Source organism: Rhamphochromis longiceps, linkage group LG13 (genome assembly GCF_057381845.1).
Source record: "Rhamphochromis longiceps isolate RC_006_pf linkage group LG13, R_longiceps_female_GT1.1, whole genome shotgun sequence".
NCBI lineage: Eukaryota > Metazoa > Chordata > Actinopteri > Cichliformes > Cichlidae > Rhamphochromis > Rhamphochromis longiceps.
The window spans coordinates 23,352,562-23,364,761 of record NC_140569.1 but is presented as its reverse complement, the minus strand read 5'-3'; the positions used below and the strand labels follow the sequence as shown (position 1 = coordinate 23,364,761).

The 12,200-nt window shown below is 42.8% G+C and overlaps 2 protein-coding genes across 2 annotated transcripts in view; one reads left to right on the top strand and one right to left on the bottom strand.

The window, feature by feature from the left end:
- macrod2 (mono-ADP ribosylhydrolase 2) overlaps positions 1-12,200 on the top strand; it is a 423,775-nt gene that overhangs the window by 73,766 nt on the left and 337,809 nt on the right. The window lies entirely within an intron of this gene.
- Positions 1,954-12,090, bottom strand: flrt3 (fibronectin leucine rich transmembrane 3). The gene is made up of 3 exons (XM_085428543.1): positions 11,829-12,090; positions 6,118-6,838; positions 1,954-5,138 (listed from the first exon to the last, which is right to left on the bottom strand). The coding sequence occupies exon 3, from the start codon at positions 5,094-5,096 to the stop codon at positions 3,144-3,146; it is 1,953 nt and encodes a 650-aa protein (XP_085284669.1). The 5' UTR covers positions 5,097-5,138; positions 6,118-6,838; positions 11,829-12,090; the 3' UTR covers positions 1,954-3,143.

Below are 12,200 nucleotides of genomic sequence, written 5' to 3'. Positions count from 1 at the left end.
AACGGTGAGGTCATCCAGGGGTGGTTTGATGGGAGCATCTATAGGAATGCAAATGTGACCGGCTGCCTGACCAGTACATTACAATAGGAATAACAGCAGCCTAGGGCAGACAGTGCAGCTGCCCCCATTAGTTTTAATCGCTGGGTTACATAAAAGACAAACATAATTAAGCTTTGGGTGTGTCACACAGGAGACAAATGTATGGGGCACCTTGTGTTGTTTAGCAGAGAGTTCTCTGACCTCAGCGAGCACTTGAGTGTGATTAAGGAATTGTTTAAAGGCAGAGATCAGTCAGGGGTCACGAGTGATAAGTGAGGTCACACGAGGTTGTCAGCAGTCTGGTTCATCAATTTTGTCTCATACTTGGATCAGCCGAAATGCACAAAGCAGCTCTGTTATGTATTATTTGCAGTGAAAGCCACAACAATAGCCTGAAACCCCCCCCAATCCCCCTTTTAGATAAACTGTAATTTATCACATAGCTGCGTGAATTTGTGAGAGTGGCCTGCAGCTTCAAAGCGATCATCTCACTTCAGTCACTACAAGCTAATTTAATTTATTTAATCCAAGAGCTAAGATTGCTGCATCAGTTAAGGATTTGCACTGCGCTCATAGTCTTAGCGGCTCAAAAATAACACCTGAAGTGTTTTGAGAGGTTCTTGCAAGTGCTCCACATTTGGACACTCTGCTCAAGCACGAGTGATTTTCCATTTCTCAAAAAGTTTTTGAGCCACCCAAGTTATCAGTGAGAAGCTGATGGCTGTGAAGCTAGTCGAGATCCTTGCTTAAATATTTTGAGTCGTGCTCGATAAGAGAAATAAGAAAACGTATTCTTGGTTGCTTTAAAGGCAGATGGAGGCAAATTATTTTTAATGTTTTAGCTGTCTTACCCTCAAATTCCTAATTCAAATGTGACAAAACTGCGACTGATCAAAGAACAAAAAAAACTATAGACGGCAGACGCATGACAGCTGTGACTATTCAGTGTACTAAAATTGAACCGTGTTTATTTTAATTTGCAGTTAATGTCATATTTTTAGCATACGGGGCAGGCTTACCGTATACTTAAGGTTTAGATCACTTCTGCAGCTTTTAGTGGCTTCCTTAGCTGTAATTAAAGCTTTCACAGTGTTAAGAGCTTGTGGGTGTGTACATTTTTTTTATTTGAACTGAATACTTTAAAACTAGTATAATCTAGATAATATGTTGTATTTTAATAGTGGGCTTACGTGTGATTTTATTGCTTTTGCATGCATAGTTTTTCATGGGAGGAGCTGCAGCCATGTCAGTAATTGTGCTGAGCACCCGAGCTGTGTATATATATTTCTGCTGTGTCCTCTGCAGAAACAGGTCTGCTTGTACCACCCTCCATATGGTGGCTTGTTATTAGTTTTCAGTTGCCCTGGTGCCAGGGAGGTTCATCTAACCCTAGAGTCCAGCGTCTGCATAGCCCAATTTCTACTCCACTGCGATATTTCTCTTTCTGGCCAATCGAATAAGTCACACATGACTTAACTGCACGAAAGAACAACAGCAGCCTCAAGCAGATGTTGCTCTGTACACTGCCCGTGGAGTGGAAAAGTGATTTCAAGAATACTATCCGAGTTTCTGTTTAAGGGCTCAGCATGTCTCTGAAGGGGAGATGCGGCTGTGAGCGAGAGCCTCAGAGTAGTGATCTTGATGAAGGATAAAAAATACAGCATGTTTTTCATCCATAAAGCATTTTTCAGATTTTGTGCCTACTCTGTAATTTGAGACATAAATCAATAAAACAGGTCCCGTGTAGCCTTCTTTGTTACCTAACTGCACTTAGATTGAGCTCTCTTGAGTGCAAAAGATAAATCAGAAATTTCATCAACGCCTTGTGCGATGGTAATAATTAAACAGAATAAAAGAAATATTATTCTTAAATGGTGTTTGTTGTACTTAAGAAGTAGGTAAGGAGGAGCAATGATATTTTTTTCACTTTTATTCTGTAATATGACCAATATTTTTCATATTCAAGTGTGTATGAAAAAAAGTCACTGGTTTCTTAAAAAGCTAAATACAATAAGCATTGGATCAAGGCACATACAAGACTGGCCAAAGGGCATACAATGCACTTTGGTTTTCAATTGTAAATAACAGTTGACTTCAAATTGTGGCAACATAAATGTGTTCATTTGAAAGAAAAAAATACTACAAAATAATACTCATAACAAGAAAGAGCTGCTGACACGGTGTAATTCTAATAAAAGCCAGCATGTTTTGTGTTTTTGGCCTGGTGACTACAATGACGTATGGTACACGGTACTGAAGAATGCCGCCATTGTCATTTAGCCATTGTTGGCTTGTACAAATAGAGATAGTGGGGGTCCTCTGTGTCAGCCTGTCCTGTCTACTTGTTTCGAGGAGCAGAGGGCTCCTTTAGGTCAGTGTGCTTTATCTGCCCTGTGCTGTGGCCTACAATCCTATCAGAGACATTTTAACCCTGCTTGGGTTGCTTTGCTGTATTTCTTCTTCCTGCAAACAGAACAAAATAACACACCGAACAAAGAGAAAAAAAAAGCATGACACCTCATCTTTAGTTTCCGTACTCCACACCTGGTGAATACTGGAGTAAGATTCTTGGTCCATAATAAATGGAGACAGCTACTGACTGCTCATTGTTTTAGATGGCAACATGCCTGCTTTGTATATTAGTTGATCAGCTGTGCCTTAGTTTACGTCATGTCATTTTTTTGCCTTTTTGTTTTTCTGACAGCCACAAAGTTAAAAGAATGACCTGTGCTTATACTACAAGGTTTTCTAAAGTCTGATTGTTCAACACAGCAATGAAAACCCACTTTCACAGTTGACAAGTCATCATATCTTAGTAGAACACAGAGTTTCTTTTGTTGGTCGATAACCTTAAGCAAAGGAAATACAGTACAAATTACTACAAATCCCTAAAATATAGAATTGCAGTTGGTTACCATACCCACTGATGGTTCAGTGATGGCCCGCAACTGGAACGTTCTCCATCTCCATAAAATGTCCTTAAATATAAATTATATGGCAAATGTACAGAACATTGCTTCCTTAGTCTTATAGATCCAGTGTTTTGTAAAAGTCTTGCCACTCTGTTTGAGTCAAGCACACCTCATGAATGTCCGTATGCAATATCATGAATGGGAATGGTCTGAATCTGGTATTCCACTGTCTCTGTAGCTCCTGTTGTTAATACTGTTGTCATTATGTGGACTTTTGTATAAACTCAGGCCATTAGGTGGGAAAATTGTGTGTATCACAAATTCCTCCTTGGACACAGGCAGGTGATTTATAGGTATCATCTGAAAAGAAGTTTCTCGTATTTCTAGGATGGAGTTGTCCTTTTTAGTGCCAGCCTCAGCATAGTCATCCTTTCTCCGACGGCCTTTGTTATAGGTGCAGTTCCTGGAAAAAAGTGAACCATTCCTATGGACGTACCAACACACCAGCGCCAACATGATTATTGCCAAAAGAGCCACAGCCCCTCCAATGATAGCAGCCAAAGGCAGACTGGAATTTTTGTAAGGCTCCTTCTCCTGTTCTCTGTTTAAAGTTGTAGTCGGGTGGTATGACTTGTGAGAGCCAGTCTCTGTCTCGATGCAAACGGGGGTCTCGTCAGACAGGTAACTGTTGCTGGTCTCCATGGGAACCATGCATATTCTATAGGAAGACTCTGGCTCCAGCGCCGTGAGCAGATACTCTGTTCTCTCCCCCTGCACGATGGTTTCAGTAATAGAGCCAAAGGCAGGGCTGTGCCCCAGCTTTAGCCAGCTGAGCCGCAGGGCAGTCATGGGTTGCGACACCCTCCATGATATGTGTATGGTATCTGCACCACTTGACTTCACACTGATGGTGATGATCTTTCTGCCTGAAGAGGTGGTAGTGCTGTGGTAATTTTTACTGATGTTAGGCCCTTTTATTATAGGCCTCCTAGTCACAAACACGGGCCACTGGGGCTGTGATGGGCGTAGAGTGTTGGAGACTGTGCTCGTCTCGTATGTGGAGAAGAGCTCTGAATCTGTGCAGTCAAACATATCTGTAGTTAGGTCTTTAATTGCCATCCCTTTGACCTTATCAGGACCCTGGCACATGAAACCCCGTACGTTCACCTTAGATGGCAATGACCGCAACCAGTCACGCACCCATTTCATCTTGCAGGTGCATTGCCAGGGGTTGTTGCGCAGCAGGAGCTGTGTGAGATTGTCCAGATCTTCAAATACGCCCTGTGGGAGGCTGCTCAGGTTGTTAAGAGAAAGGTCCAGGCGATACAGCTGTCTAAGGAAGGCAAAAGCCCCAGGTGGAACCCGATTAATATGATTTTCTTGTAGCTGCAGCTTCTCCAAACAGGTGCCTGGCAGATTGGCTGGCGGCATAGTGAGGGAATTCCTCACCAGCGAAAGCTCAGTCAAGTTGATCAGGTTGATGAAAGCCATCTCACCAATCCCACGGTTGTTGAGCAGGTTACCATCCAGGATTAGTCGCTTCAGGTTGATGAGATCTTGCAGCGATTGCTCTGAGATGGTGGAGATGCGGTTGTCGTCAAAGCGTAGCTCCTCAATGCTCATAGGCAGGCCTGAAGGGATGGTGCTAAGGTGGTTTCTGGAAAGAAAAAGCAGCCGGAGATGATTACTGTCCCTGAAGGCCCCCTCCTCTATGCTGACTGCTGATACAGAGTTATCATCCAGGTGCAGTTCTTCGATGTAGGGAATTTGAGCTAAAGAGGCATGGGTAATCATCCGAATGTTGTTCTCCTGAAGGTGGAGCTCTTTTAGCCCAAGGGGAAGGTTAGTAGGAAACTCATCCAGATTATTGCCGTACAGGTAGATCTTCTCCACCTTTATGAGCCTTCGAAGCTCTGAGGGAATGCCCGAACTCTTAATGCGATTGTTTTGCAGAAACAGCACTGTAGCGTCCTGGGGTATACCAGTAGGGATGGAAGTCAGGCCACGGTCATTACAGTAGATAAAGGTCCCATCGCAGCGGCAACTTGAGGGACATGAGGCAGAGGTCACCAAGGGGTTAGCAAGACCCAGCAGCAGCCCGATCCTGATGAGGAAGAGGATGAAGGACTTGCACTGACGCACCATCTTGAGGGTGTGTTGCCTGGCAGTCTAATCACTCAAGAGCCCCTGGGGAGAATACACAAGTGTACATTTAATGCACAATGCCTTGAAAGCGCAGCCAAATTCCTGTTTTCAGAATTGCTGGGTGTTTGAAAAACTGCCTGCAGCACTGGCTCAATTAAATATGTGCTGAAAGAATCATTTGAATCCCTAATATTTAATTTATATGATTTGTTTATCAGGATTATCACACAGTGAAAATGTATCTTTTGTTTCACAATATACTCATTACATAAATATTCTAATCTTTGTGTAACTTTACATCTTTACTACCCTGCATTCCAAATAGTTAAATGATGCTTTGTCTTAAATAAAAAATGTTGCACCTTTGCACCTCTGTGAATTAAAACTGAGTGCATCGACTTTTTCCCCACGACTTCTGAAATGTAATGCATTCCCAAGCTTTACACATTTCTCAATCTGAAGCCTCTCTCTCATTGCCACAGATCACAGGGGTGAAAAAAGTCAGGCTGTCTCAATGAACTGTCGTGAACCTGGCATACCTTAAATGCTGACAGATTAATACCAATGTCCTTAGTCTCTTGAATAAGGCTTGATTGTAAATGTTTAACATATTAAATTTTTAGATTTAAGAAGTTATTTTTCAAATAAGGTTTTCTAAAGTCACAAGAATTTTGCACAGCAGTGTGTTAATGATTTTTGCTGTAAGTGTGTATAGCATGTTAAAAATGCTAAAAAAAAAAAGACAGCGACTGTTACATTATTATAGTAAATATATATATATTATATTTAAGGGTTGTGGACTTCAAACAGACAGCCTTGACATCAACAAAATGGCAAAAGCAGAAAGCATCTGTCTCTTTTTTCGTCAGCTATGTGTACGTTGCCCTTTACTTTAGGTACTACTGAATTATTTCTTTCATTATGCATTCCTGCCATGACCTCTCTTCCTGTACATCTAATTAGAAAATGCTGATCTGGTGAGTGAAGTGGAAAGAAGCAAAGCCTTCTGTATTTGTCATACCTGATTTATACGATGTGGTAAATCCTTTCCAGCCACCTAAAAATCCAATCAAGATTTCCTCTTGAATTTGCTCTTATCCTTTCTCAAAGGAAAAAGTTTGTCCAAGGGGTTTCTTGTGATATCCTGACCTGGTCAGTGTTTGCTGAGCTGATCCTTGTTTGGACGATGACCTCCTCTGTGTGGGCAGAGGCTCATGCCTTCAATGAATTTACCATGGCAGATAAGCCTGTACAAAAAGCATCCCCTGCCACTGACAAAGCATGTACTCTCAGGTAATATTGAAAATCCTAACGATTGCTGCAGCTGTCAAGCTTAACAGCCATAACCGCAAATTAGATTTTTGGGGTGTTGTATTGTTATCCGTTTGTTGTACGTGGCGGACTTTTCCAAAGGCTCCTGTCTGCAATCACGGCCGGCAGGCATGATGAGTTCACACAAAGCTGGTCTGAGCCATGCCAATCCCCTCTGCCACAGGCTCAATCCAGGCCTGTTCACTTGTGTACTCCAAGTCTTCAGGTAACCCAGAATCCTCTGCTCCCTTGTTGAGCCTGTATACACATTAATCCAGGGCTCTGGTCCTTTTTCCTGAAGCAGATAACCAGTGTTCTCCTCTCCACTAAGGAGAGAAACAAGGCAAGTTGCTTATCCTTCTGGGCACAGCCTCTCTCACGTATCTGCAGCTTGAGTCATGCTGTGCACTCCTCACACCTGGGATGATGCTCTGAAAAATAACCAAAGAGCAATGCATTCAGTTTTTAAATGATCAGGTTTCATTGACTTCACCTTGTAAAATTGCAAAAAAATGTAATTGCATTTAGAGATGTTTGATCATGGCTTCTGCCCGGCCTTATATTGTGACTTTGTATTTAGAAGAACCCTCTAATGCAATACTAAAAATACGCCTGTTGACCTTTTACAGTGAGCCACTCCAACAGACCACATTTCTTTTCTATCCCGCTACAAGAACGTCCGTGGATAAAAAGCCAGCACTGATTCAAACCCCACAGCTCAACAATGGCTACGGGTGGAGCTCCTTCCTTACTTCAGTACGTGTTTTAAAAAATAGAGCAGATCCCGTGATTTAAAAAAAACTAAACTAAAAAAAACGGTTTAGAAAGTCCAGATATTAGAGGTGGAAGAAGAAACGATCCAGTCGGCGCCTGCTGAATTACTCACATTGTTAAAAAGCTTTCATGACAAATGAAGGCTGTTCGAATTTCCTAAGAAGAGGATGTCTGGTGCGTCCATCCCTGTCAATCCCAGCACCTCTCTGTGACCTCTTACCTCCACCCCATCCTCTCTTTACATTCTGTGAACGCTCCTTCTGTTTGTAAAAATAGAATTTCCTTTGCCAAGGAAAATGTTATGGTTCCCTTTTACAACACAATAGCTTTGTGTCCTAAGCATCCATGTGACCTGTTTGCTGCCTCTATGCTGTAAAACATGTAAAGGTAAATTAGGAACAAGAGGCCCAGCCATTTAACAGTTGTAACCCATGACAAGGAGAAGATTAGGGAATTGAGAGGCTTGTAACTCGATTACAACTCCTGAGATGCTGTCTCATAATAACGCCCCCCTTCCTTCTGTTCCATCTAAACACGGGTGCTCGGTCCAGTATTACATTAGTAGTAGATTAGAGTCTGGGGAAGAGAAAAAAAAGCACCAGATGTGACCTCTACTAACTTGTAGACTAAAGGAGTCTGATGAGGGGGAAAAAAAGATTACATTTAGTAATGGAGTTCTTTAGAAAATGGTGGGATGATAGAGGAATATGTGCTGTCTGTCTGGTGGAATGAACTTTATGTGCAGCACTTAGTCAGGCTATTTCAATTTTAAATAGCCTCTTTCACCTAAAAGTTCTTCTTTCCCTAAATGTGTGCCGTCTTGATTTGAATACTGGAAATGTTGGCATTAGGTAAAAGAAAAAAACGTGCCTCTACGTTTCTGCCGAAGGAAGAGCTGTACTCCAAAATAATAGACTTTTGGGGTTTGAGAAAGGGTGATTGTCACAAAAATGATATGGCACAACATTTCCTTTCTTTAGCCAGAAAAACCCTAGCATAATAGAATGTAGCTCAGTGTCCAGTATAGGAGATGATGAGATGTGGGTATTCATTAAGAACATGTGGTAGAATAATCTGTCGGCCTCGGTGTGCTCTGTTATATCATGTGTGTGATTTATCAGAAGTGTGCTTTGAACATAGCACATCATGCTTATTTTACAAGAAAAACAGTCAGGCCTAGACGCTTGATGGTCTCCCCCACCACCCCCACCCAACCCCAATTTTTTTCCATGCTCTTCGGATTTCAGGAGAGTGGCCCCCTCTCCATTGTTCGCTACAAGGCAAGCATGTGGACCGTGTAGCCTCACAAAGGGGGGGGGGGGGGGGGGGGGGGGGTCTAAGGTTTTTGGAACTTTTATTCAGACAATTTACGAAATGCCTTAACTTAAAACAGTGCATTATGCAAACCTCCTGTGTTCCCATTTACAAATGCACGCCCAGCCAAATGTATGCAGTTGCGCGCACGCAGTGCTTTGTTTCCCGTGCACACAATCATTCTGAGAGCAATAAACGGTGGGTTCAACGTTTTTAGTGATGGATGTCTTTCTCCATCGTTCTAATAAGCTCCGCTGGCAGGACAAGGGATTTCTCCAGCAGTCAGAGTGGATTCTGCTTCATTTAATCCGAACTGGCAAAGTTAAATTGAGCATCCTAGTAAAATTGCATGTTGGTGTACAGCAAGTTACCTTTCAGTGAAGAGCGTGGGAGGCTCGCACAAAGCTGGACACCGATAGCCATTATGAGCTGAACACGCATAAATGCACATTAAGCTGCAATAACAGAGCCCAAGACTCTGTGCCCTGTAGGCATACACTGCACAAGAAAGGCTTTGGTAGAAAAAAATTCATATAGGAACAATTTCATGCCTGTCAAAAGTATTGCAGATTATAATGACTTTTAGTTCAGTAAAATACAGAATAATATTACATGGGCTGCATTGGTGGGGGTGAAGCTCAAGAAGTAGTAATGGCTGGCTGCTAAATTATTCATAAGCCCTGAAATTAATTTTGAAACCACGGTAGAGCCTTCCATTGGGAAATCATTGTTGTTTGTATCTGCTGTTGATCTTTCATTCTAATTCATAATTTAGAATTATGATAGATTGCACAGTACAGTCATTGTGGGCTATGTTTTGCTCAGATTCGCTCTCTAAGCTGTGTGCCTGCAACATCAGCTGGCACAGCGATAGCACTTAAGGAAACAGTCAAGGTGGACAAAGATTGTTTGGGGCTGTATCAAAATAAACGGACCCCTTTAAGCTGATTTTAAAGCAAAATGAATAGTTTTCCCTGCTTTTAACAGAGGTGAGATTTTGTCAGTGGGAACGCTTGCACGAAGCATTGATTAACAATTTAGGAGATTGTATGTCAAGACACCTGGCAGCGGCCTACTGTGTGCCGCTGAGACACAACAGAACATTCATGGTCACATCTGAATGCACAGGGACACAGAACACGTTTCAGCCAAATAGAAAATGGGTAGAAATCTCTTCGTTTAACGGATTTGGTATGTGGCCTCCTGGTGTTGTCTTTAGATGGGCTGAACAGATGATACTTTTGCTGGACCATTAAGAGCATATATAGGCCCGGGACAGACGGGGGTCCCTCTTTTGTAATAGCCTGAAAGGAAAGATCTGTAGCAGCGGCAATTGTTTTTCTCCACATGGGGGTGGTAGGCACTGCAAGATAAAAATGTGTGCGAATCTGTGCGTGTGTGTGTCTGTATGCGACAAGCAAACGCACAATATTCATGTTAAGCTCCAGGAGCCTATCTCGGCACAGGCCAGACAACCACCCAAAATAGGGGGGATTTGTTCAGCCTCCCTACTGGCCCTACTACAGCTTGTTCTGAGTCATATGGCTAAGTTTCTCCCCCCCCTGCAGCATTTAGGCCTTGAAGCCCTGTTTACGCTTTTACTTTCAGTAACCAGTATGAAATGATGTGTCTCTTGCAGTTTAGGATTGATCATAAAAGATGCTGCCGAGTGGATAGATAAATTATGAAAAGAAGTGGATTAGGCCTCCTCAGAGCACGGTGGTGAATCAGAAATATGCCTTGGTGGTAAAGAAAGACACCCCCCTCCCCCTTTCCCCACCCCCAAACCAATTTCACTTTTTTTTAATGCTTTGATTTTTTTCAATCATGGTGACCTGGTTAGTTGTCGAATTCCCTCTCACAACAACTGACTGGGGACTTTTGCCTCGGGCAGCTATCAGTGAAGACAATTGGCTCTGTTCTCACAAGTCTGCCACGTTTTAAAAGGCTATTTATTTTTACTGTCTGTCAAACACACCGAAAAACAATGAGCTACTATTTGCATTGCATGACAAGTCGGGTCAAGTTTGGATCCACTGCCGGTGATGTGCGGAAATTAGGCTCCAGCCTACACACACATACACGTATACACATATGTTGTTCAAAGCCTGGATGAACTTATCGTCTCACGAAGATAAAAAGCTGTGTTAAATTGGATTAACCACTGTCCTTGTCCTGGTGCTGCTGCTAAGAAGGCGTCCACTTTTATTGTATTGCTGGGATGGTGATCAGTTTGCATGCACAGAGACGAACACGGCGTTTCGTTAACGTGACAGACTGATCGAGTGAAGCTATCGCTGACTGTAAAGGCGCTTTTATTTCTTGATGCTTTAATAACACGGCTGTCACGGAGTCGCAGAGAGCTGCAGCTGCAGCGAAATGCCACACGTTTCTTTTAAATACTCGTTAATGTAACATAATGTGCTTTGAGTGAGCTGCTGATTATAAGCGAATTGATGAAACTTAAGTGGATTTAACTTTGTGCATTTGAAGGGCTTCTACTTTTTTTGACTACGCCCGTGCAGCAGGGAAAAGCTCTCACTGCCTATGATTATTATTGTTATTATTTTAGTAGCAGAGGAGGGTGGCGATGGGGCGTCCAAACCTGGGGTTGAGTTTACAGTTGCACAGCAGCCTAAAAATTTCACTCCCTAGTAGGTTGCATCAATAGTAGCGGGTCCGATCCAAGTCGTCTAGACTGTGATTGTGCAGACGCTTTCAGTGGAGTTGTTTTTTTTTCCAGCTGCCTCTCCGTGTCTAAATCCGCGGGATCTGCGCTGCAATTCCAGCAGCACGCCGGGGTGTCTTCTCGCGCTGCGACACTGAGGCAGAAACAGACAGGAGAAGCAGACCGGGTGTTTGCTCTCAGAGACACACGCTGGAAAAAATAGAGGGACGCAGTACCCGATAGCAGCAAGTTGTTGGCACCAAGAGGGGGGGTTGAGACGAAGAGAAGAATGATTTCTGTCTGATTTCTATCTGCCAACCTGGGAAGAGTGTCTACGCTCAGTGTGTGCGTGCGCGCGCGTATGAGTGCCTAATTTGGATATTTTAGAAGAAAAGAAAGTGCACTTGAGATTTTTTTAAATAAAGATCGCCCTGAGACAATCACCTCTAAGAAACGCAGTATCTCTCGCCTGAGCCGAGTGTTAGAAATAAGGAGGGAAAGAGGGCAACTAATTAGATACAAGCAACTCCTGAGGATTCCGCATTACTTTCAATTCCTTCTGCCAGAAAGAAGATCCAAAAAAGATGAAAAGGATGCATTCCCAACAGGACTGTACCATCAAAAAATAAAAACCCAAAACAAAAAAAAAGCAACTCCGCACTTACCTCAACTTAATCAACCAAAAATGGAAAGTAACAGGTATCCTCTTATATTTAGCTTCACAGCGTGAAAAATAATAATCCAATCCACGCTTAAATTCAGATCCCGAAAAATACAAATAAAAAAATATATAATTAAAAAAGTCCACACTCCCTCACAAGGCTAGAGCTATTCGGAGTTTATCAGAAGCGCCACTGCTATGTTTACTGGTGACCCCATCACACGCATACACAATCTGCTGGCTGTGCGAGGACATAGGTGCACGGATAGATCTCAATACAAATGTGGAGTTGTGTTTGCCTCTAGCTTTGCTTCAATAGAGCACTGATGTCATATGGAGGCGGGGTCTCTCTCTCCCTCTCTCTCTCCCTCTCTCT

Bases quoted from the DNA above. Each gene is read 5' to 3' on its own strand.
- flrt3 (XM_085428543.1), bottom strand. From the start codon at position 5,096: ATGGTGCGTCAGTGCAAGTCCTTCATCCTCTTCCTCATCAGGATCGGG.